Source organism: Phocoena sinus, chromosome 4 (assembly GCF_008692025.1).
Source record: "Phocoena sinus isolate mPhoSin1 chromosome 4, mPhoSin1.pri, whole genome shotgun sequence".
Lineage (NCBI taxonomy): Eukaryota > Metazoa > Chordata > Mammalia > Artiodactyla > Phocoenidae > Phocoena > Phocoena sinus.
In genome coordinates, this window is record NC_045766.1 from 34,625,058 (window position 1) to 34,648,962 (window position 23,905).

The 23,905-nt window shown below is 39.7% G+C and overlaps 1 protein-coding gene across 9 annotated transcripts in view; it reads left to right on the top strand.

Moving 5' to 3' along the window:
• MME (membrane metalloendopeptidase) overlaps positions 1-23,905 on the top strand; it is a 272,928-nt gene that overhangs the window by 199,798 nt on the left and 49,225 nt on the right. For all 9 annotated transcript variants that reach the window (XM_032631059.1, XM_032631052.1, XM_032631061.1 and 6 more), the window contains exons 4-8: positions 14,150-14,311; positions 15,256-15,336; positions 15,423-15,518; positions 15,638-15,756; positions 17,724-17,789. In XM_032631059.1, coding sequence (XP_032486950.1) covers positions 14,150-14,311; positions 15,256-15,336; positions 15,423-15,518; positions 15,638-15,756; positions 17,724-17,789 — 524 coding nt within the window. The remainder of the gene's footprint in view (positions 1-14,149; positions 14,312-15,255; positions 15,337-15,422; positions 15,519-15,637; positions 15,757-17,723; positions 17,790-23,905) is intronic.

Genomic DNA, 23,905 nt, shown 5'->3' on the forward strand with positions numbered 1-23,905 from the left:
AACTATCACATTTCAGATACTTTTCAATCCAGAGAAGTCTGACAGTAGGTACCTTAGCTTGAAACTAATAAAGAGAGGTTTGGTCCACAGCACAGGCTAAAGGATTAGGAAGTCAAACTGAAATCAATTAGCAGGTAACCAGTAGCCAGCAGTGCATCTGTTTCTTTGTGCTTGATGCTTAAAGCAAAAACAAGCAAGCCAACTATAAAATGGTGAAGATGGCTTAGGCCATATCTTTTAAGTAGTTCCCTTTGTTAATCAAGGCTTTCTTGAACTTCAAAGAAATTCTTATTGAAAGAACTCCCAAATCATTAAAGACTTATAATAAGATGTGCTTGAGGATCTAGTAGTTATTTAAAAATACTTCCAGAGGGCTTCCCTCGTGGCACAGTGGTTGAGAGTCCGCCTGCCAATGCAGGGGACACGGGTTCGTGCCCCGGTCCGGGAAGATCCCACATGCTGCAGAGCGGCTGGGCCCGTGAGCCATGGCCGCTAAGCCTGCGCATCCGGGGCCTGTGCTCCGCAACGGGAGAGGCCGCAACAGTGAGAGGCCCGCATACCGCAAAAAAACAAAAACAAAAACAAAAATACTTCCAGAAAAGAAAGCTTTTGTAAAATCTAGGGGCTTAATTTTCTGGTATAATGAAATTAGTTGAGTGAAATTAGATGTTTCTGATACCTCTGCCAGTCTGAAGCCAAAATGAATTCATTATCCCTGAACACATGTATATAGCAATCAATGATTTCACTAACTTAGAAGCCAAGAAACAAAGTATTAACAATTGTATTTGTTCAGAGAAATAATTTAACTATATTTAAGTGAATCAAATAAAAAAGCAATATATGAAAAGTCATTAACTGAACAGAATATTTCTCAAAGCCCTGTGTATATAATATTCTGTAGCAAGGAAATGACAATGTGTTGAGAAGAAATGGCACAAGTGAAACCTTGAAAGTCCCCTTAAACTCGTATCCATGCGAATATGAATCTTTAAAAGAGAATATAAGTTAGCAGCTATAGATACTATGAAACTTTACATGATGCATTTCAACAACTATGTAATAAAATTAAAACAAAGAAAAGAAGTGGGAGGATTTGCAAAGCTGACAAACTGGTTGAGTTCCATGAAGGCCCTTGTTGCAGGATCAGCCCCATTGCAGGCCCAGGCCCTTACCAAGAACAAGGTCAGCGACTCTGGTTCCATCTCCAGTCAGTCTCACGTCTGGTGAGCTGCCTCTGACCCCAGCTCTAGTGAGTGGGTTCCTACCTTGTCCCCTGGGACCTCACTTCTGGCTCATTCCCTAGCTATGGAAATTGAGTTTCTGCTTTTTCTTCCCCATCTTCTGGGACTGAAACCCAGCTTAGTTCTTAACCTCATTGCCTTTTGCCTGAAGAACTTTCTTGGATCACCACACTGTCTGCTGGGTACAGCCCCCTCGTCACAGCTGCCTGCAGTTCCTTGTCCCTGTGTAGCTTCTCTCCATTGCTCTTAGCCAGGAACTTCCTCTGTTGATGATTCCTTCTGGTCTATCTAAAATAGGATTCAGTCTCACTGGATTGGCTCAGACTGCTTCTACCTGAGCCCAGTTTATGTACATGACACACATTTTATATGGAAGAAAAATGTTTCTTCATTTGCTGAGGAAGAAACAACTCGCTAATGTTATATGCCAACACAGAAAGCCAAGGATCCGGCTTTTCCCTCAACCATCAGCCAACCACACCTATTAATTTTAAAAACTTAAGGAGGGAGGAATCAGTTCTTTGTCTTGTTTTATTTAAATATAAGAAAATCTAATTAAGTGTTGAAAGTTCAAAATCTTTCAGACACTGCCTATCCGACTTTAAATGAACAATAAAAGCCATTTTTATTCGAGTGTAGTAACAGGCATAAGAAACCAGTATCAAAATATTTTAGATCCGATAAAGTAAAAGTATGGCTTTTAAATAACAGGTGGTGATAATTTCCTAACAGAAGACTTAACTGAGAATGAAGGATTCTTTTGGAGTGTCTATTATGAACTAGTCATTGTGCAAGGTGTTGGAATAAGAATCGTTGCTGTGGGTAAAGGGCGTACCTATAATTATCATTGTTTTTATAATCTGTGGATTACCTGGAAATATACTTTGAGTTATTTCTTAGAAACTGCACATCTCATACTGATAACTTATTTCATGGTTGATGGTCTAAGGCTCCATCTCTCACCTAGCCATACAGTCGTACAAATGATGCCGTGATGTATGAACCTTACAGAAGAGGTCGTCCGGCAGCTTAACATCTGCAATCCACGAGAACTCTGTCTAGATTCATGGGGAGACCTTGTCCAAACTAGGGCTCCTGAAAGCCTAAGTTGACTTGGCAAGGGCATGTGTTGAAGAGATGATTTGGAACTTTCTGACCAGCCATACAGATAGACTGAGGATGAAAGGACCCGCTTCTATTAGATGCCCAAGATAAGGACTTCTAGGACAAGGCTGGCTGTTTCCTGCAAGCTCAGCAAGAGTAAATCTTTCTTCCCATGATCAGATCTCTTTCCTAAACTGGACAGGGTGACAAAGGCCAAGCCCCTGACTATTAGTTCCCACAGGTCTCTTTCCACCAATCAAAGACAGGTAGGGTTCCTCCTGGGATTCTGAGGCCCTGGGGATCTAGCTCTTCATTCTTTATCTATCCTGTATCCTTCCTTCTGAGAATGGCCTATCTTTCCACACTCACAGAGAGCCGCTCTACACTCCGGTCCTCTTTCGGTTGCCTCTTTTATCAAGGCTGTCACTCACCTTCTCTGCCTGGACCACAACTCTGTTCCTGACTCACATATCTGTTGAATGAATGAAGGAATGAAATGGCTTCCCTCTTCCATCTTTGCCTAGCTAACTCTTTCGCTCCCAGCACATCCTATATGCTTACCCATAACTCACGTCTCACTTGCAGTTAGTTGTGCAATGTCTAGTTTTGCCCCCTGTAATAACTATTTCTATCTTACTTATCAGTCTGTTTCCAGCAGCTAGCAAGGTGCATGGCACATAGTAAGTTGTCAATAAATATTGGTTGCATAAATGAATATTTAATTTATTTTTTATATTTATTCTGTCAGGTTCCTTATCTTGGTCACAAAACCAATGTTGTCTAGGCAAGGTGTTTGTTAGGGCACCTGATACACAAATATAGCAGCAAAGAAGTGGTCTCATTCGGGCTTTGTCTCACATATGTAAATTAGATTTCTCAGTTCTGTATCTCCCTCTCAAACTCTTTTCTGTCTGATCTATCTCCTTTGCTAGCAGTAAAGTCAATTACTCTCTTCCTTGGTTGTTTAATTTACCTAGTTAATTCTACCCTCCTAAGCTAGAACTGGGTCAACAAGGAAACAGTTTCTGTATGCATTTCTTTTTCCCACTATTTTCCTGTTTCAGGGAGATTTTTCAACTAATCTCCTACTCAGGTAAGCATTTCCAGCTCCTTGCGACCAAAATCTCCATTAGTCTGGGCTTTCTTTTCCAATTCCAGTTCTCTCAGAGCTTCTTCCTTCTCAGTAACTCATCTCTGCTCTCCTTTAATGAGGCCCTGTGCTCGCCTTCCCTTGAGTGTCTCTGTTTGGCTAAGTGCTGCTGGTTTTTGACCATCGTCCTCGAAGGTTCCTCTATCCCAGGTTGCTTCACTCATAGTACGCTCATTCAGACTCCTGGTCAGCTCACACATACACGCATAATAAGCTTATTTATAGACGCACACTGCAAGTGACTCCTTACCTCTAAGTCACATAAAATAGGAGCTTTACTTGTCAACTGAATACTACATAAGTTCAGGAATTGGAAATGAGAACAGAGCATAACAACCCTTCGTTTCTAGATATAGTTACACTATAGGAGTTCATATTCATCATAAAAGAAACAGTCTTGTGTCAGAGGAAGACCTGCAAATTCTGTGAGGGCAGGGATTATATCTGTTTATTCGCCATGACATATATTCAGATCCCAATAGTGTCAGACATGTAGGGGTACTCAAAAATAGTTGAAATGAAATGAAAAGTTTCAGAGTCTTTTCATGGTCCACAGGGAAAAAAATCTTTTTGGAGAAGACAGATGATTTAGCATAACCCTCTGGGTCTTCTATAATAGAACAGAGATATATATTCATTAAAAAATATATAAGCATGTAGAGCCTAATACCATCTTGTGTCAACTAAATGCCTACTTTGTGAATACATACTAAATTTCATAGTGCCCACTGGAGAAGAGTTTCTTTTTGTTTTTACAATTTTGACTTCGTTTGAGGTAGCATTCTACAGCACCAGTGACCCAGCTAATCCTTTTGCTATGATCTTTTTGTACCACGCCCTAACCAAAATTGATGCAAAGGCAGAATGTTTAGAGTTACTCTCAGTAATTACATATTACTGAAGTTGGACTGATCATTTCTGTTCAACAGTGTGATCCAAAATTGCAAAATGTTTAAATGGGAGAAACATGGGTATGTAATTTCATTGCTTCCTCTTCAGAAACATCCACCAGTATCCAGGAAGCTTGGGATCTAACTGATGAGAGTTACTTAGGGAGCAGTGTCGCCTTTTCATAACCTTCTATATCTTTCCTTAAAAAAGGAACATTATTATTCATTAACATTATAATTAACACATAGCCTTGATAACTTATTTTAAGTGATATATTGTATTTAAATTGCAGTATAATCTCTAATAGCTTTTTGCCAGCAAAGACTCTTTTTGGATTTAAAATGCAAATTGGACTTGAAAAAGAAAATTTATTTTTAGACTTACGGCACTTTAACTTAACTGTAACACAGTTTCAGGGCTTCCATTTGTTAACAGAATGTTTTTGGTTGTGAATTTTGGAGGAATCCCTACTGGAAAATTATTGAGTGTCCTCTCTTGGCTGTGAGCCATTCATTTAAATGGGCTATGAGATAAGGCTGAAGAATTTCACTAATTTGGGGAGAGCCAACTAAAGATTATTACTGTAGGCCCATTAGACTTGAGATTTCTGTAATTATCTCAACAAGTTCTAAAAATCTAGGGTCAGATGAGGTGAAGAAGTTTATGTAGCTATGCTCATGTTATGGAGCCATAAAATCTTAATTGGGCATCAGAAAGACAGTGATTGCTACATAATTTAATTTGGATTCTCTCTCTGTGGAGCTTCCAAAAATTTTTTAATGCTATTTGGAGTTACAGAAGGATGATACTGTAGAAAAACACCAGTTTAAAATTAGACCTAGGCTCTATCTAAAGTCATATTGGTGGCTTTGGGCATGTAACCACTCTATGCCTAGGTTTCCTTAAAACAGAGGTAACATGTCCTATTTATAGAGCAATGGGAGGATATTATAAGGAAGGAATATAATCAAAGCCAGAGAAGCAGTTTAATATCATAGTTAAGAGCCTAGGCTTTGGCCACCAGACTGCTTGAGGATAAACTTCAGTTTTGCTACTTACCAACTGTGTGACTTTGGATACAGATTCCTTACCATCAATTTCTATAGCTAGAAAGTGGAGACAAAAATATTGCTACCATATACAGTTTAAATGATAAACAAAGTCAAGGAATTTAGAAAATTGACTCTCATGAAGTAAGCACTTGGCGCCTGACACAGGTCAAACATTGACTTATTATTATTATTACATAAGCATCTTTGGCTGAACCCTAATGAAAATCCTATAGTTTACATTTTGCCTATAAATCTGACAGTGAGTTTATCTGTAAATCTCATAGCAACTGGATTCCAGGTTAAGTATGTATAGCATGTGCCTGTGTGTATGTGGGTGTGAGTGTGCGTTTGTGCCTATGCGTTCAAGGTAAATTGGTCACGTGTACATGAAATACAATTATGAACTACTCCTCAAGCTAAAACACAAAAAATAGGTCTCCTTTCCTGAGAATTGCAGCTCTACAGAAAAAATTCACTATCTTGGAACTTCCCTCAAATCTACTTGTGTAAATACACAGATAATTTCTGCACAGTTATATAGAGGTGACTTTTCTTGGTGCTGACCAATTGGACTAGTGCAAGACTTGACCTTGGCTTAGCTGGAACTTACCCAGTGGCTGACAGGGAGTGTTTGACTAAATGATTAACTAGCAGTCCTGATTACATCCAGCATCGGGTGTTCCCTCCCATTCTTCCCCCCAACCTTTCTTCAACCAAGATATCACAAAAGCAATTTGAAACAGGGATTTCGTTTAAAAGGGAGGATTGGATTTTGCAAGAATCCAGAATGTTTGTAATGAAAACTGTTTGGTTTTATTAGTATTAGTTGGTGTGCTTGCTAATATTCAGTCATTTTCTCTTTAGGAATGGTCCCCCAGATTCTAGTTTCCACATTGTTGCCTTCTGAATGGAGTCCTTTGTGACCCATTGTGATTACATTGCATTTTCCTTGTGTTCTTTCAAAACGTTCTGACTCTGCCTTAATTTTGGTCAGGGGGTGGTGGGAGGAGGGTGGCAGCAGGGGAATGAGGTCAGCGATACTTTCAGAATGTTGTCAAAGGAGATTTTTTAATTGTCAAAAATTGCCTAGTAAGTAATATCAAGCTTGGTATCTATTAATAAAGCAAACATTTAGGATAGGAGTTTGGGTCAGAAATGAATGTCCTAAGACCTTCACAGGAGCATTTGCTCTTGGGTGCCCCAGCATTTCTCTGACCTCTTCTGGACACTTCCATAGCAGTCATAAGCCAGGCTGATGTTTACAGTGGTTTTTAAGATACCAAAATGAAAATGTTGTGTGAAAATGTTTTGGGAGCAAAAAACCAAGGGCGTAGGCCGATTGGGAGAGAACAGAGCTGAAAACAGTTTTGCTCATAAAGGCTTCCTTAAACCTTACTTATGCAGGGCGAGAACCATCAGTGAAGAAGTTTTGCCACCAAGCCAGATATATGGCATATATGTTATAAACAGATGCCTAGCCTATTTAAAATGTTCGACACCAAAATATATAGTGACCAGGATTTTTTGAAAAATACAGTAGTAATTGAGAAAGAAGTGATTTGAAACCATTCCCACTTAATATTGTTGCTTGTTGTGCACATTTTCCTGGATATTTTTTTAAAGCCTCAAAGAAAAAATGGACAAAAGCGTAGTCAATCCTAATCATTTACAGATTTCCTATTTGCTAATTCACCTACTGGCTGAAATTTATTTGTTACCCCCAAATCAATACTCACGGTGCTTTCGAGGTCTTTTACAGACATACACAGATTGATGAAAGATTTCCATCACTCTGCACACATGTACCCAGCTGAGATCCAACAAGGAGATTGTAAACAAGGGTCCTTCTCTCAGTCTATTTAGTGCCACGTTTTTCACATATTCTGTGCTTTTTGTTAGTGATTTAACTGTTTAAAATGGCCCCCAAGCCTAGAGCTGAAGTGCTGTCTAGTGTTCCTAAGTGCAAGAAGGTTGTGATGTGTCTTACAGAGAAAAGACATGTGTTGAATAAGCTTCATTCAGGTATGAGTTGTAGTGCTATTGGCTGTGACTTCAATGTTAATGAATCAATGATATATATTAAATCAGAAATTAAACAGAAACAGACATAAAACAAGATTATGTATTGATCAGTTGATGAAAATACTGTGTGATCAGAGGCTCATAGGAACCTAACACTATTTTCCAAAGGTCAATGGTTCAGTATTTGTTAATTCAATGTTAGTGTTGACTTTAGAACAAAACCCATCAAATAACGAGAATCAGCCCTATTCATAATTCCTGCTAATCCACTCGCATGGGAAAGCATCAGTGATCTACTGAGTAGGGATCCACGTTAAATAAACTTAAACCCACAATTAAGTGCCAGCAGAGGTTCATGCTATCCAGTTTATTCATTTGCTGCTTGTGGCAATCATATTTATTTGAGATTTTCATTATTTTACTGAGAGTTTCCCCAGGGTTACTTGACATATGCAGAAATCTCTTTAAAACACACATGAACATTCACACACACAGCACCAGAAAAGTAGCCTCTATGGAATGTACATGTATCAACATAGAAATATTTCTTGTGTATAGTGCCTAAAATTCTATTTTCAGTTAGCAAGCTATCGATGCTGTTGGCATATAGATAAGAAAGGGGGATCATGTGAGATTGGAAGCCATTGGCATTCAAAGACAGACCAAGGATTGCCCCTTCTTGAGGTAGACATGTAGCAGGTTTCCAGTGTATCTGCAATTCTGCCATGTCTAATCATGTCTGGCGATGAGTAGAGTGGTTGTGTCTCTGGTCTGTTGCCTGAGAGGGCCAGGAGCCTCCTAAGATAGAGAGAGCTCATCTCAGAGGAATAAAAAGTCAAGCTCAACACAAATGTCCCTTGAATAAAGCCTTTCCCATCAGAGAAGTGATTCTGAATATAGTTCAGCTTTTGCTGTTGCAGTCTTCCCCCAAACCAGGCCCATTGGTCCTTGTGGTTCTTGGGAGAGGGAGGTATGGAGATAAAATCTAAGAGAGCTCTTCACCTGGAGGCACCATGAGCCCTCCTGGGAACTCCTCTAGGACAATGATGATGGAAGAGAGGCATTCTCCCTGTATCACAGGGCTCCAACCCCAGAGGTTATGGATGGGGTCTGGGACAGGAGGTCGTAGAGGTAAAGCCAGTATAGAGAGTGGAGACCTGAGGAGAGTGGACTTGTACAGGAGACACACGTGTGGCTCCCTGCCATCCTGTGCCAGGGACTCAGAAGGGACAATTGTACTTAGAAATATGGGTTGTCATGACATGGGCCCATTTGTACTTACAGACTGGAAAGGCAAGAAGAAATAGGCCTGATTCATCTAAGTATGGGACCGTCTTTACTTCCTGATATTAGATTCCCCTGTTTTCATTTTCTGTGTTTCTCTATTGGCTAATCTGATAGTTCTCCCCTGGATGGACATTAGAATCACTGAGGAAGCCTTAAAAAATGCCTGGACCACCTCAAAGATTCTGATTTAATTGATCAGGGATCTATCCTTGGCATCTGTATGTTTAAAGGCTTCTAAGGTGATTGACATGGTTAGCCAGAGTTGAAAAATACTGCTGTACAACATATCACTGAGAATTTTCACCCTCCATCATCCATCCTGTTCTATCCAGAGGAAGGTTAGGCAAGAACCCTGCTACGTGTCCACCTCAAGAAGATGCACTTCGGGGTGTGCCTTTGAGTACGAAAGGCCTCCGTGCCACTTTCCTGTCTGTTTGCCCCACTGTGAAGAATTCAGCTGTTTTTTACCCTTTCTTCCCGGCCACTACAGACTCCAAATTCTGATGCTTTCTTCTTCCTTGGACTAGTTGCTGGTGATAAGGCTGACACTGAGGAGGGAGGGACGCTGTGGCGACAAAGGCAGGGAGCAGACAGAGTAAAGAAGGGGGCATGGCAAGGGGAGAATAAAGGCTAATTGGGAAAGAGTGGAGGAGGAGAAAGCAATGGAGCATGCCCACTGCTTCTCACACACCCCCACCTGATGTAGCCAAAGTACGGAGGGGAGAGGGTGAGCTTGGAGCCATGCACACCTAAGTGCAAGTCCTGGGTTTCCATCATTTACTAGCTGCTTGATCTTGGGGAAGCTACTTATTCTTGTACAACAAAGAAGTGGGGAAGCTCAGGGATTCAAAACAAGTCTGCCTGATTTAAGCACGCCAAACATTTTCTCAGCTTATACAGCATGTCCTAATCCATACCCTCACAATAGACCCTAGTAATGAATACAGTAATTAATAACATCCCAGATGGTAGTTGAGTTTGTTTTTAAATTCCTATGATCAAATAAGTTGGGGAAATGTTACAAGAAGATTAGTTGGGAAAAAAATGGTGTGCCATTTATTATCAGCGTAGAACATTCAGAATTGTCATTCATAAGAAGTAAGCTCATTACTAATAGATTACTTTTCTTGTCTTTATGTGACTATTTTCTTGAATTAAAAATAAACTTTTTTCTTATTGCAAAAGCAACACATGTTCATCTAATACAAATTGGAAAATAATGATAAGCAAATAAAACAAAATTAAACACACTCATAATCCCTCCACCCAGATATAACTGCTGTAAAGGCCTTTTAGACTTTCTTTGTTTTTATACAGATTTTCAAAAATCGTAATATACACTTTCTTTCACTTTATAAACATCTGGTCAACAGCATTCCACGTCAATACATTGGCCTTTACTACATCACTTTTTATGTCTGCTTACTAAGGTGAAATAATTTTATTTGTTTTTAAACCACATTTGTTTACTCAGATGTCAGAAACCCACAGATAAGGAAACATCTGAAGAGCCCAGGTGTGGCTATGTGGAGAGGTTGAGTAATTCAATGTGCAAAATATAAAAACAATTTTAACCAGTTTGACAGTGGTGCGTCTGTTTCCTATGGCCCTTCTACCCATGAGTCTACCGCCGACTTCAAAGTAAAGGCAGCGCAGAGGGGGTCCAGAGGATAGGGTGCAAAACGAGAATCAAACCCATGATAAGAGATTAAAGAGGAAGGTTGATCAAAGCCCCAGCATAAAAGTGCTAGCCCATGACTTGCCTTGCCTTGGCCCATGGCCCCAAAATATTCATCAGAGCAGAGCTCTCTTTGAAGTGATTGGAAGCGCCTGTGCTCAGATGAGCTCTCTGGTCAAAGGGCAGTTTTAAAAATGGCGTAGAAGGGGTTGGCAGAGCTGCCTCTCCCTCTCTTGTCTTCACATCCCTCACAAATTGCTTGAATGCTGCTTCTTTGGTTTGTTGTCCAGATGTAAGTAGTGTAACTGGGTATCAAGTGAGCAATTCAACCTAAGAGGGAAAGGATCACCTTTTTCCATTATGGGAGATGTGGGAAGTAGGGCTGCAAGAACGTGGCAGTGGATTTGCGCTCATGAGCATGGAACTGCAGCCACTGCTCGTCCTTTTCAGGCAAGGCAGGTGGTACTTCCAGAGAGGCAGTGAGACTTGTTCATTCCTCTCCCTGTTCATTCTACTTGCTGCTCTCCCAAATAGGAGTTTTTGGCTCTTTGTGGTGTTAGGACATAAACTATCCATCTCCTCAGAGAAGAGAGGAAAATAGAAGTGCTCCCAAAATGGCAGTTGCCTTTACAACGTTCAGCTTACATTTTAAAAAGTATGTTAAAAGACAAGAGTTATATAAAATTGCTAAAAATGTGTGCTTAGAATGTCTTTAGGTAGCAGTCCTTTCAGGTTCCAATTTTCTGGTTTTTCACTCTACACGATAATCTTCTGTTCTTTAGGGTCTTTATTTTTACTTCCCCTGTCATCTAATCTTCATTTCCTTCAAAGTGCAAGGGATTTGCATTTTCTCTCTACCTTTTTAAGGTCAATTTCTTAATCTTTACTTGAGGTTTCAAGTTAGAAATTTTACTGAGAAGTCTTTACTGAGCACAACGTTAGGCCCTGAGAGAAAACTGGAAAATGTATCTCCTCCTTTACGGGAACCACAGTCCCGGTGAAGAGACAATGGATTTTCCAACAAAAAAAATGAATGTGATGTCAGCCGATATGGGCTTTGGAAGGACGATCCTTCATGAAGAAGGAGAATTTGAACTGGGCCTTGAATGTGCCTGAATTATGGTCAAAGTTACAGAAGCAGAGAACTGTAAGGTGTTTCATAGCAGAAGATGAATACATTCATTAGATTGGGGCAGATGGCTCATGTTAGAAAGTAGTGAAAGAAGCTTCACTAGGTATAGTGAAGTAGAATAGTTCAGAACTATAGTTCATTGTTAGAATGTGCTGTGAGTCTGGATTTTATTATGAATGCAAGAGGATTATACTGAAAACCTTGAAGTGGAAAATGGCTTACTGAAATGACAGGACAATGTGAATCTGACTGACACACAGGATGAATGGGGTGGGGAGAGACCTGGGGCCATAGTTTGGCTGAAAGGGCATGAAAAGAGCCTGAGAGAGGAGGGCCCAAGGAAGAGTAGAAACTGGGACCTGGAAGGATGGATGGACTCTGGAGGCTGTGAAATGAGAGCTGGTCGGACCTGCAGGAGCTGGAGAGGGGGGCGTGTAGGAGGAGGGAAGAAGGGGGCTCACTGATGATTCAGTAATGTCATCACACATAAACTTAACTGCATGACTTTTACTGAAGTGCTAGGTGATGGGATTACAAAGAGGTTAAGTTCATCAACAGAATGGTTAGGAAGACACAGTAGGTATTCACCTGAGAAATTCAAAGTAGCCTCATCTAAAGCCTCTTTAAGACTGAGTGAGGCAGTGAGCTCTCAGGAGTTCAGAGAAAGAAATTTTCCCTAAAGTTTGGAGTCACAGGAGCTTCAGGAAGAGATGGGACAGAAGACGAACCTTGAATAGTGGGTAGAATTTGGAAAGAATGGGAGGAGGAGTTAAAAGGGTGGGGTGAGGGGGAGAGAAACAAAGGCATGAGGTAGAGAAGCACAGGAGTGTTTGTGGCACGTGGAGTTAGCCCATCTGGCTGGAGCAGAGTTTGTATGAAAACTCAGAGAGGAAGAAAAAAAAGAAGGTAGAGACTTTTGATTAGCTAAGTTAAAGAGTTTGTAATTTAACCTGGGCGACGTCAAGCCACTGACATTTTTGAGCAAGGGAGTGGCCAGAGCAAAAGGGTATTTGGTGAAGTTTAATCTGTGAATGATACTCGACATATGTATAAAAGTAGGGAGATAATACTAGCAAGAGGAGTAGTTAGGTGACTTCTGGTCAAAAGGGATGAAGATGTAAAACTGATCTTCTAAAGAGTATAGAAAAGAGGCAAAAGAGTTACTGATAAGCCCAAGGGAGAGCAAGAAATACAGAATTTTACTCGAGATTTCAAACACGGAAGGCTGTGATAACGATTGTGCTGTAGACCAAAGTATAAACGTCCAGAGAGGACTGGTTTGGAGGCAGCCCAGAGAGTTTAGTCTTAAAGAGGTGGAACCTGAGATGACAGCCAGGCAAACGTGTCCAGAAGCGGTTAGAAGCAGGGGCTTGAGGCTCAGCTGAAAGACAGATTTACCATTCCAAGTTGGAAAATTCCACAGAGGTCAGCAATTCTTAAAAGTGTTTAATTAACTTATTTATTCAGAAAGTGAAGTCTTTTCAGAAGCTCACTTGAGAATTTATACTCTCTTGATGCAGATGAATTCTCAATTGCTCTTTTGTTTTCCTTGCGAAACAGTTCCACTTGTATGAGAAAGAACAAGGGGAGGGCAGTGGAAGGTTTTCCTCACTATTCCAGGTGTAGAAGTTGTGGGCATTGAGCCTCCTGTACGTAATATTCTTCTCTTCAGTGGTAATACTTTATGAAAATTTTATACATCTTTCTATCAATTGCCACACCCACCACAGTGTTTTGCACACTGTAAATACTCAGTGTTGGTTGATTTGCACGTTCATCATAAATCTCAAAGATAAAATAGTGGACATAAGAAAAACTAACAAGCTTACAGCTAATCTTATAATGGCAGACTCTACAGAGACAAATGCAGAGCGGATATCAAATTTGAATTGCAAAAATTTTGTAAGCGGAAGTACAAGAAGCAATCACTGTAGCTTCAGATCTTTACTAAAACGATAAAATCCATTAACAATCCCACATGCCTTGGAGCCAGCCTCCTAGACATTCAAAGGTCACAGCACCTTGAAGAGCGGAGTCAACAGCCCAAGTTATCAGAGTGAGGAGTGACTCCAGGCCCAGACCTTCATTCATTTTTTTTTTTTTTTTTCCCGTACGCGGGCCTCTCACTGCTGTGGCCTCTCCCGTTGCGGAGCGCAGGCTCAGCAGCCATGGCTCACGGGCCCAGCCGCTCCGCGGCATGTGGGATCTTCCCGGACCGGGGCACGAACCCGTGTCCCCTGCATCGGCAGGCGGACTCTCAACCACTGCGCCACCAGGGAAGCCCTGCATTCATTTTTTCATCTGACATAGGAACTAGCAAGAACCTCAGTTATTTAAAGGAGGGGGTGAGATATAGGATAGGAGGACCCAGACCTCTCAAGAATAAAACCAACGAACTACAGTAAAGGAAGAAGGACTATACACAGATAATATTCGTCATTCTACCTGAATCCACAGTTACACAAGTAAAAAGAGGAGCATCAGTCTGGTTGACTAGATCATAAAGAAGCAATGTGTCTCTTTTTTTCCCCTTCCAAACTTACAAAAATACACCCTTCATTTTATCTTATCCTTTCTCTGGTCTTTCAGCCGCTCGACTGATCCAGAACATGGATGCCACTGCTGAGCCTTGTACAGACTTTTTCAAATACGCCTGCGGAGGCTGGTTGAAACGCAACGTCATTCCTGAGACCAGCTCCCGTTACAGTAACTTTGACATTCTAAGGGATGAATTAGAAGTCATTTTGAAAGGTCAGTGGAGTTTGTGTCTATGCATCAAAGATTTCTCTCTTAATATATCCATTTCTTAAGATATAGCTCTTAGCGATTACAGGGAGTATCACAAAAGACTAAAGTTGATAATCCCTCCAAGTTTTGTGGACCACCGCTGAGTCACTCTGAGGGTGGCAGACGCTGAAATGGATATGTTGGCATCTCTTAGCATTCCTGCTTTCATTTGTAGGTACACACGATAAAGCTCTATTATCCCTGGAGATGGGATCTTTATGCCATTTTACAGAAGAAATTAAATTATTGCCAGTAAACACCACCTGCATGTTCTTTCTACCCTGGCCCTGTGTTGTGGTCACTGTGAGATGTTACTGAGATTTGCCTTGCCAGAGTAGGTATATCTGTTCTAACCCAGTTGAGACACTCTCCCTGGGAAGTTGAGAAAGCAGTGTCTAGTCCTTTGCTATCCTCCATTCTCTGTTCTCCTCTTTTAGAAGTTACTTTGTAAAAAAAAAAAAAAAAAATTTGCTATTTTCTAATATCCAAACAAGAAGAACAGTACATTCATTTCATCTGGAGCATGGACAGTACTATCACACAAAGATAGTTATTTTCAAACCATCGAGAAGACTATCATAGTAAATTCCAAATTCCTCTGTGGTATTTGTTTTCTTTTTAACCTCAATTTCAAAAAAAGTAACTTCTCTATGGTAGAGCAGTACACATCACTGTTCACACTCACACACACACACACACAGCTAAGCTGGGTGATGAAACTAACTCTCAGTTCTGCACCAGGAATAATGATCTGGTGTAAGGGGTTTGGTTTTTCCTATAGGGTTTTGGAATGGGAGATGTGTGAACATACGTACAAAAGTTTTTTTTACCAAACCTGCATTGAAAATGTTAATTGTAGCTGCAAATAAGCAATTATACTGATGTGTTTTATCAATACCCTATTTCAGATGTCCTTCAGGAACCCAAAACTGAAGACATAGTAGCAGTGCAGAAAGCAAAAACATTGTATAGATCTTGTATAAATGAATGTAAGTGCTCTGTATTTTATTTTATTAGGAGTATGCCAAAATATGCATAGTCTTCATAATATATTTATATTCATTATTTTCAAAAGCTGCTATTGATAGCAGAGGCGGATCTCCTCTACTCAGACTGTTACCAGATATATATGATTGGCCAGTGGTGACAGAAAACTGGGACCAAACATATAGTAAGGCAATTTTCCTTCTTTTAAAAAAAAATTATTTCCATATAAAATCTGTTATTATTACAGTATCATATTAATGCACTAAAGCATCTAATGATATACTTCACCTTTCGTTGCTTTAGGTTCTTCTTGGACAGCTGAGAAATCTATTGCACAGCTGAATTCTAAATATGGGAAAAAAGTCATTATTAATTTTTTTGTTGGCACTGACGATAAAAACTCTATGAACCATGTAATTCATGTAAGTTTGTGTGGCCAACAGCCAAAGTTACTTTAAATTGCGGTAAAACTTCCACACACGTTGTTGTTATTGATATTTAGAAATAACGCATATTCTCATTTGAATTGCATGAGCAAGGTGGTAATACGTTCAAGGACAGACGCCTGGATTCCGAATTTTGAAAGCGTTTTCTTGATGCTGTGGTTTAGACATTCAACTCTCCTTCCTGCTACTTTTGTTTTAGATACCTCTCCCTTTATAAAAACAAATGATAAGAAAGGAAAGGCTTCAGGTCTCTCCTGTTTAGAAAAAGCACCTGATTTCTCTGTATGTTCATGAAAGGAGCATGGTCTGGTTTACATAAGTAATACAGGTCAGAAATTAGAAATTCCTAATTGATTCCAAAAAGATCGTAGAAATGGGATTTTTAACACAATTTTGGTTCTTGCTAAAGAATGTCTGTACTTTTTTCTCAATTAAGGTAAACAGAATCCCATTCTTTTTAAGTGGCTTTATTTGATTTTTTTAAAGTGTAAGCCACTCATTTAGGTTTACCTAGGACAAGATTTACTTAACTGAGTATGTTTGGAATAGAGTGAAACATCTAGGGACTTTTATTTAGTCTCCTGTAAAAGAAACTAACCAAAAGTTGCAGGTCACAGAAGCATAATTATGTCACTGTTGCATAAATCTTTATAGTCATTTTTATTAAAATCATGAAAGAGACTGAACCCAACTCTTGCCTACAGTGGACCCCTTTCTCTCTTCCTACGTTCTCTCCTTTGGCTCTCAAGTGCCAGTATCCTGCATGATCGCCTTGAGGCGGTTTCCTAAGGAGGGTCAGGAGGTCGAAGAAGGGGCAGGGCTCTTCCCGTGGGGATGCCTTTTGGCTCTTTCCTTACCAGTCCTCTGGGTTCTGTTTCTTTTGTATTGGCCTGGCCCTTTACAGCTGCTAGGATTCTCACTCTCGCCCATAAATGCTCTAGTTTACCTTATCCATCTTACTGTGTGGCGCGTAAGAGGGACTCTCACGAAGCCGCGGGTATGTCCACAAGTTTTTGCTAGGTATCCAAGGTGGACTGGACACACTAGAACCGAGATGAGTTACCTCTTTCACACACTCAGCTGGCAGCTGGGTCTGCTGGCGTCCTGAGCAGGACAGCTTTGGAGAGAACTGAGGAGGAATCTCCTCTATCCCCTTAGGGTAGAGGATCTCAAAATAATCAAGATTTCTGCTAGCTTAGAATTTCTTGACTTACCATAGAGGTTTTCCACCTTTTTTTTTTTTTTTTTTCCTGTCCCAATTAAGGGTGGGGGTAGAAGAGAATGTCCCTCAGGGGGGCATATTAGAATCTCAGGAAGCCAAAATGTCCTGTAAAAGTATAATGCTCCCTAGTCCTAGATTCTAACATGTATTTGTTCACCTCCCCCTTTGTTATGCATTAAAAATCCTTCCCCGTGTGTTTTTTTTGTTGTTGTTGTTCAAGATTTCTTTGGTTTTTCTCAAATATCTGCAGCACAGACTTCCAGATTATCTAGCTACCCATCAGTTTAACACTTGGAAGCAGTAGCGTGGAAACCATTTCCTATGTATTCACTCAGTGTCTGCTTATTACCCTTATAAAGAACAAGAACGCTAGGATCTTTTTTGTTTTTTTAACATCTTTATTGGAGCATAATTGCTTTACAATGATGTGTTAGTTTCTGCTTTATAACAAAGTGAATCAGCTATACATATACAAATATCCCCTTATCCCCTCCCTCTTGCGTCTCCCTCCCTCCTACCCTCCCTATCCCACCCCTCCAGGCGGTCACAAAGCACCGAGCTGATCTCCCTGTGCTATGCGGTTGCTTCCCAGTAGCTATCTATTCTACATTTCCTAGAACACTAGGATCTTGCTCATACATAGATAGGCGTGCTTGTAATTTGTCCAACTGTTCTATATCAACTGAATACTTTATTTTCTTCTTCTCATATTTTTGTATAGATTGACCAGCCTCGACTTGGCCTGCCTTCCAGAGACTACTATGAATGCACTGGAATATATAAAGAGGTAAACACAAAAACAAAAATCCAACAAAATAAAATGAAACTACAGAATGTAAACTTAACGCTCTATGTCCTTCACTCAGGCAGATACTGAAAATCACACATAATAGTGAGCTTCCTTTGACTGAATGAATATTCTACACTAAGAAACAAAGAAACTTGAAATTCCTTGTTCGTGTCTTGACCTTAGTACTTAAGTCACGTGACCCATTTTGAAAAGTCAATTTAAAATGTTTTATTTTCTCTATAAATTTGACCATTTAAAAAATGAACAGGTTAATCATGGTATAGGTCAGTGCCAATGAGGACCAGGGAATGGTCCAGTACCAGACACATCATACTCTGCAGCACTCTTCTAAAGCCTTCTGATTTGACTTTCAGAGGACTACCCAGATAGGGGCATTGGGTTCAGACAAACCTTTGCAGTCACCTTCTGATTCTAACATTCATCATACCCCACAGAACTGCTTCGCTTTGCCTCACAGCCTTGCCTCCCTCAAGCTGGTGTTGATGTGCTTTTGCTTCTTGATATAAAGGAACCATAGATGATAAACTTAGCAGTGTAATATATTATTAGGTATTTGGGGAAGGTGTTGGTTCCATAAATGTTTTCCTCATTATTTTGTAGCTCAGAAGTAAGTTAAGTTTACCTTTGATTATTCTGATGGGTCACAGTGGTGGTGTGGCTGAAATTACTTCTTAAATAAAATTATTAGCTTTACATGTTTATACTGAGTGTGCATTTTGCCTCATTATTAAATTCAAAATAGCACGGAATAAATTCATTTTAAAGTATCTTTTTGAGTGGCTACACAGCATTGAAATGAAGAAGAAGATATATTGTAAAAGTCCACAGTTAATAGCACAGACAGTCAAATGGGTAGGGATATTTGAGTTCATTACAGGTACTGTTTGGGTTGCAGCTATTGTCTTTATGAGCTGTCTAGCTGCTTCCTATTGCAGAGTTGAGGGTGATTGAAGAATTTTGGCTCATTATACTACATTTTCATTGTCATCAACTAGGATGTTTTTCAAATTTAGGATTTTGTCCTAAAAACATAGCAAATTTGTCCAATCCTAAAAAGATATATATATATATATATTTTTTGTATTTTAACATTCCTGATATCAAAGTATACCCGCCAGTTAGTGTATACATTTAATGTGGTAAAGTTTCTTTTTTGTTTTTTTTCTTTTGGAAAGGATCCTGTTGTTAAGATGATGGTGTATTTGTGCATTTTATATTCAACGCTATCTCATAATCGAGAAAAGGTCATAATCTAGAGCTGTCTTTCATAGGCTTGGGTCATATGGAAGCATTTTGTTTAACCTGTGGCTGTTTTTTAAATTTTAGATTAGATTATATTTTGAGAAATGCATATTGTATTCCTCTGGTTATTTTAAACTTAAATACCTCAGTTCCTTTTTGTTTTCTGTACTTTACTTCCTAAAGAGAGAACAGGCCTTAAGGCAATAGAAACTCAAAGGTATTTATTCTTATAGTTTTTACATGGCAGAATGGTATGTTTTCTTACTAATTAAGGTTACTTATGCACAGACTTTAAGAGCTAAACGGGACATTAGAGAATTTAGTTCAACCCCTCATTTTACAAATGAGAAAACAGAGACCCAAATAAGTAAAATGATTTGCTTAAGTCATGGATTAGAAGATCTGTGTGTCAGGAACATTAATTGTAAGCAGTGGAAACCTACTCTAACTTAAATTCTGTAAAAAAAATTTTTTTTCTGTTTGTCACACCTAAATGTAAAGTTCTAGGGATGAATCAGGCATGGTTGGTTCCAGGGGTTCAACTGAACCATCTTATCTCTTTTCCTGTTCTCAAGGTGCTACTTTCTTCTGTGTTGGAGTCCTTCTCTAGCAGGCTTTCTCCATTGTAGCATCAGAGATGATCCCTGGCAGCCTTACAATCCAGAAAAAAGAAATCTATCTCTCTTACTCCTATCAGTTTCTGAGGAAAGGGCTCTGATTGTTCCTGCTTGAGCCACCTGCCCTTCTCTTGACCAATCACTGTGTCCAGGGAACTGGGCTCTCTGATTGGGTAGTTGGTACTGCCAACCCATCTCTACAGCTCAGGAAGGGAGACCCCTTGATCGATAGTTCCACCAAGAGGAAAGAGAATAGAGGGTTCTGTTATGAGCAGATGAGGAGAAATATCTACTATAGCCCTCCTCATCATGATCCTGTCTCCTGGTTCCCAATCTATTTTTCCTTCTAGATGGTGCTATTTCTACAGAAAAACCTGGAGAGCAAATCTCATTTAAAATTATGAATTAAGCCGGCTCATGTGGATGACACAAGGTGCCAAACAAGACTACATAAACACTCTTTTTCCAGGAGTTTATAATGTAAATGTAATAACACAGTGTTCCTACCAAATGTAAAATAGATAGCTAGTGGGAAGCAGTTGCATAGCACAGGGAGATCAGCTCGGTGCTGTGTGACCACCTAGGGGGGTGGGATAGGGAGGGTGGGAGGGAGACGCAAGAGGGAGGAGATATGGGGATATATGTATATGCATAGCTGATTCACTTTGTTATATAGCAGAAGCTAACACACCATTGTAAAGCAACTATACTCCAATAAAGATGTTACAAAAGAAAAATAACACAGTGTTCTATACGCCAAATATTAGGCAGAAGGCCACATAGCCATCTATATAAATACTGAACAAATCCATACATTTATTTTAAAAATTGGGATTTATCTGTGAGGCACCTTGTTGTATAAAGTGTCCTTTCCCAGGAAATAAATAGAACTTCCTAAATGTCGTGGCAGACGAAACTGTTCTCAAAATGGGTTCATCAAGGAGCCACTCATGCTGGATGTCTCTTGTTAAAGAGATAGAACCTTATTTCTGAGGTATTCTGATTATCTGAAGAGATCACTTAATGACACATTGCTACCTCAAAGGGCAGAAGTAGTGAGATTTGAAACAATCCTATCCCATACAAGAGTATACATTTCCATGCTAGGAAAACAATATGAAAGATACATATTGCCCATAAAAAATAATCATCCTATTCATGGAATTTTAAAATGGAACCAACCAATTACTTCATGTGAGAAAGCTCTTGCTTATTGATTCGCTGAAAGGAATGACAACCTTAATTTTCTTGAAAAATCACCACCTCCAGAAGAGTCTCTGAACTCTATGGGGATGAATTGGAATTGGTCTCAAAGTTTCCCTTTCTCTACCTCTTTAGCTTTTCAAGGCTGATTGCTGCCTTGTCCTCCTTCATAAGGAATCTGCAGGTTAGGTACCCAAAATATTTGAGCATAATTGGATCACAGATATGTTTATGTTCTGTGTCTGTCTGAAAAGGTAGAATTAGCCAGGGTAGTGGTTTCTGAACCTAAGGACCACTTTGTGTGTGCCAATGACAGTGCTCTGTGTAGCCACACCTTCATGTTTACATTCTTCAAGATTCATTTTACTTATTTATACATTAACAAAACATTATTTGAACAGAGCATCTCAGGGCTAAAAGAAAAGTGAGAAAACCACTGATCTAGCAAGTGAGAGCCCTAGGAGGTAACAAAGGAGTTGGAGATTAGAAGCTATATAGTATAATGCTATGGGGCCTGGCAGGGGTGGAGGAGGCCAGAGTCATGAAGAAATTTAGAGCGCTTAGAAAAATTTGATGTTCATTAAAAAAAAAAAAAAAAAAAAAGGGAAACATTTCAGGGATGAAGATAGAGGACTTGGAATATGGCCAGAATGGTTAGAAGCCAAAAAAGAGGTGATCCGGGGCCTCTTTTAAACACAGTCCAGGGAAATTCTCTAAGCTGTACCTGCTCTGGAAAGAGCACAAGCTGAGTTTTGCAGTCCTTTAGATGAGCAGGTATTGGAACTGAGGGTAAACCTAGAGGGGATTTTGTTTGCCCACTTACCCAAAATACAAGCTCAGAGAAACTGCTCCGGACTTGGACTGCGATTAGAAATCTGATGACATAGGAGGTGAGGGAAATTTACTCAATATACTTACAATTTAACTTTATTTTTATTGAGCTTCTACTATGTGACAGATGCTTTTCTAGACAGTAAGGATACCAAGGAAACAAGGCAGAAATGGTCCTTATTCACATGGAACTCATGTTCTAATCGGAGGAGATAGATGATAAAGAAACAAGTAAATAAATTAAAGAAATAAGATAAATGGAGATAGTGTTATAAAAGAAATAAAACTGGATGATATGATACAAGGTGAATGACTGGGGGTAGGGGTCGGTGGATAATTTAGATGTGATTTGATTTGGTTTTTAAAAAGATTGCTGTGACTGCTGCTTGGTTGACTTGGTAAAACGGATCCTGCAAAGGAAGCGGCTGACCTCATTTTGTACTTTCTGGGCACCAGGTGACTAATAGTCAGGAGGTTTCACCCAGTCCACAAAACATAAAGGAGCTTTTGAACTTGAGACTTCCTGGATATGACAAAAGAAATTTTTTAGATCAACTGAACTCAGTTTGTACAAAGAACTACATGCACCTTCCCAAACATATGCAACAAACCTTAGAAGTTACACAATAAGTTCTCTCATATGAATCTGCAGCCTCTCTCATTAATAACTTGATGAAAGCCCCCACCAGTCCCCATGCTGGTCCGTAGTGGATCCTCTTGTATCATGTGTTTCTCCTACTCCAGAGCCCTGCGAGGATTGGGGGCTGTTTCTCACTTCCTGTCCCCAGGAATGGCTGCGTGATTCTCTGTGTCTGTGCCCTTCTTTGGGGAGTAAGCCTCTGTGTTCTGGCAGCTGCATGATCCCTGACATGCTGCTTCAAGTGGGAAAAAGTCCTAAGCCTTCTGAGAGGAAACATCTCTCTCCTGCTGGGGGCCCCTGTGTGTTCCCTCAGGAAACTTTTCTGTGTAACACTATTAAATAACACCACCGGCATCAGTGGCTAGGAATAAGACAGTTCTGTGACTTTTCGGTCACTTCATGCTCCACATTATGTCTTGGAAAGGGAAGGGCAGAAAATTGGTAAGAGCTAGGTGTCCCGGAACAGAAACTTTCAAAGTGAAACCCCTGGTCCATAGTTGTTGGCACACCAAGGTACACAAATATTGACCAACCTGTCCAGAGAGCTCTCTGTTCCTCCCTGGGACTTGCTGTTACTTATTAACAAAGATACCAAGTATGAAGGACAATAGTGGAATGGCATCACTCTCTTGCTCTTTGGCAACTCTAACAAATATCAGCTTTTTTCTAAGCAGGAGAAGTCCAACTTCTGAACAGAGCCAATATATAAATATTATTGCCTGGTCCTGCAATATGAAAGATAGTCCTAATTAGAGTAACAGTTCATGGTGTTGGGTACCAGTAAATATCATCTCACCAATAGTGTGTAATTTAAAAGTTCACAAAACTGCAATTAGGGATTTTACCCAACCATTTAAAACCAATTAGCATCTTTGAACCTGCTATTATAAGCATTAGGATTTGCAGTGTTTTATTTTTAAAGGAAGGACTACATAGACATTTAGGTTTGGGGGGTTTTTTCGTTTGTTTTTGTTTTTGTTTTGTCACATAAAGGATTCACTGTATCAAACCTTCAACTAGGCTACCTTACGACTGTCGAAAAAGGTAGCTGCCTCTGACCCTTATCGTAATAACTAGTTGCTCCCTTAGCGACAGAAAAGAAAAATTGACATCTGATTTTAAAAATATCCTGGCCTTTTTAAAATGTACTTTTTAAATGTTAAAATATGTGTTGATTACTTTTTCGCCAAATTATGACAATTGCTATTATTTGGCATTTTAAAAATCTAGAAGTATCTCAAGGAAGAAAACCAATACCTTAAGGTAGAATCATATCTTGTAGAAAGGATTTAACAGCAGCAGTAAGCCTGGGTTCTGACAGCTACTAGATAAATTTGGAAGCCAGGAAAGATAATCAAGATACTAAGACATGTTTTAATCAGTCACATTGTAATAGGTTGCCAGGTAGTGGAGCTCATTAAAGGAAGTAGTGTATTCCATGTAAGTGTATTAAATATTCAAGCATCTCAGAAGTTCATGGTGTAATATGCTTCCAGTTTTCTGGGAAACTTTACCAGCTCAGAAGACTAGAAGCACTTTCCAAAGTTCTTCTGCTTGCC